General features: G+C 44.8%; 1 protein-coding gene across 1 annotated transcript; it reads right to left on the bottom strand.

Annotated features, from left to right (window-relative positions):
* Nucleotides 1-387: 387 nt before the first annotated feature.
* On the bottom strand, nucleotides 388-1263 carry N7484_006753 (uncharacterized protein; the record flags this gene model as incomplete). The annotated part of the gene is made up of 1 exon (XM_057117171.1): nucleotides 388-1263. The coding sequence occupies one exon, from the start codon at nucleotides 1261-1263 to the stop codon at nucleotides 388-390; it is 876 nt and encodes a 291-aa protein (XP_056973054.1).
* Nucleotides 1264-1521: the final 258 nt, after the last annotated feature.

Genomic DNA, 1521 nt, shown 5'->3' with positions numbered 1-1521 from the left:
CTCCAAGTAGGCCATTTGCATCCATGAGCTAAGACTATGCCCCGCTATCAGGTGACCCACAAAGGACAATGAAGCTCGTGGTTCTGCATAATTACCGACCCACCAACTGCGTGCTTCTTGTTACAAAACAATTCATGATCTTGTAATAATCTAAATCATAGATAGACTAGCGTATTTCAGAATAGAGTTCAAGAACGAATGGAAGAGAATAAAAGCATGGAACTGATGTCGAGCGGCTCTGTAATTTGATGGGATTGGATTAAATGAAAGATAATCAAATAAAGAGATAAGACAATTGTATAATCACGAACTGCAAAGAATAAGCAAGGTATGCAGGGAGTCAGATAATCGACTTAACTGCGCTGCTAATCCCTGGTGTAGCAATTATCAGACGTTCTCATAGGTGACATTGAAATCCCAGTAGGTAGTACCGCGGTACACAATATCGGTCTCCAGAAACGTCGAGCTTCTTCGGGATGAGAAACGTATTTTGGCAGGAACGTCAATCACGGAGGTTTTCGCAACGGCTGTAGCTTTGACTTTGGAATGCGGAGGCGCGGTCACAGGAACAGAGTATCCGACTGTGGTTCCCTCAGTTGTCGCTGTGCCCCATTCGAAGTCCTGGTGGTGGCTAATCTCGGAGCTGATTTCACCTTCAGCTACGGAAGGCACACCGGCTCTGAACTTAGTTCCGATAGTGATTTGAAACCCCATTGAATAGGTAAACGACTTTGTCACGGTTTTTGTGGCACTCAGATTCACCGAGGGCGTTTGAGTCGCATCGCTGTCGTTCTTAACTGTTTGGCTTGCGATGAAGGCAGGGGTTGTCTGGGAGATCTTGCCGACCTTGAGATCGTAAGTTACAGCGACGTCCACATCCCCACGACTGAAGTCGATAATGAATATGGCGTCACCTATTGCGATAGCAGCCGGAGATTTTGGTCCAGCTGAAAGTAAATCTTTCGAATTGCCAGTTCCTCCAGTCAGGCTAAACCATTGGCCATCATAGCTCGGTTGAAGCTCAGCAAGGGTGAGCTTCTTGGAGTTCTTATCCAGTTGCAAGGCACGGCCACATTTGAAGCTTTCGATCATGAACATGTCGCTTGTTTGTTTGCTGGGCGATTCCCCAAGAACAAAAAGTTGGTTATCCGACTGAACGTCAGGATCCACGAGAGCCACATCATCTTCCGCGGCGAGAAACTTGTTTTTCTTCTCAAAGAAGATACGGAAAGGAAAGCCAACGGGAGGAATTTGCTGAGGCATTCTTGTGGAAATTGTGGGATGTTTGAAGAGTATAAAAATGTACTTTAGCTGCGTTGAAATGAGAGATGATATTGAGAAATTACATGCTACCAAGGATCTTTTATACCTTGTTCCAAAATTTTCATTTCAATATAGTCTGGTACAATAGAACTTGAAATTACGGTGAGACTTGCTATACAGAGTCTATGTTGCACGGCAGGAGGACTTACAGCGCTGATCAGTGTTAATATGCACATTTGTGGGTAGCACAGACTAGAA

The sequence above is a fragment of the Penicillium longicatenatum genome (assembly GCF_028827895.1).
Source record: "Penicillium longicatenatum strain IBT 33135 chromosome Unknown contig_3_segment0_segment0, whole genome shotgun sequence".
NCBI lineage: Eukaryota > Fungi > Ascomycota > Eurotiomycetes > Eurotiales > Aspergillaceae > Penicillium > Penicillium longicatenatum.
The sequence above is the reverse complement of the archived record's forward strand: the minus strand, read 5'-3'. Positions and strand labels throughout refer to the sequence as shown.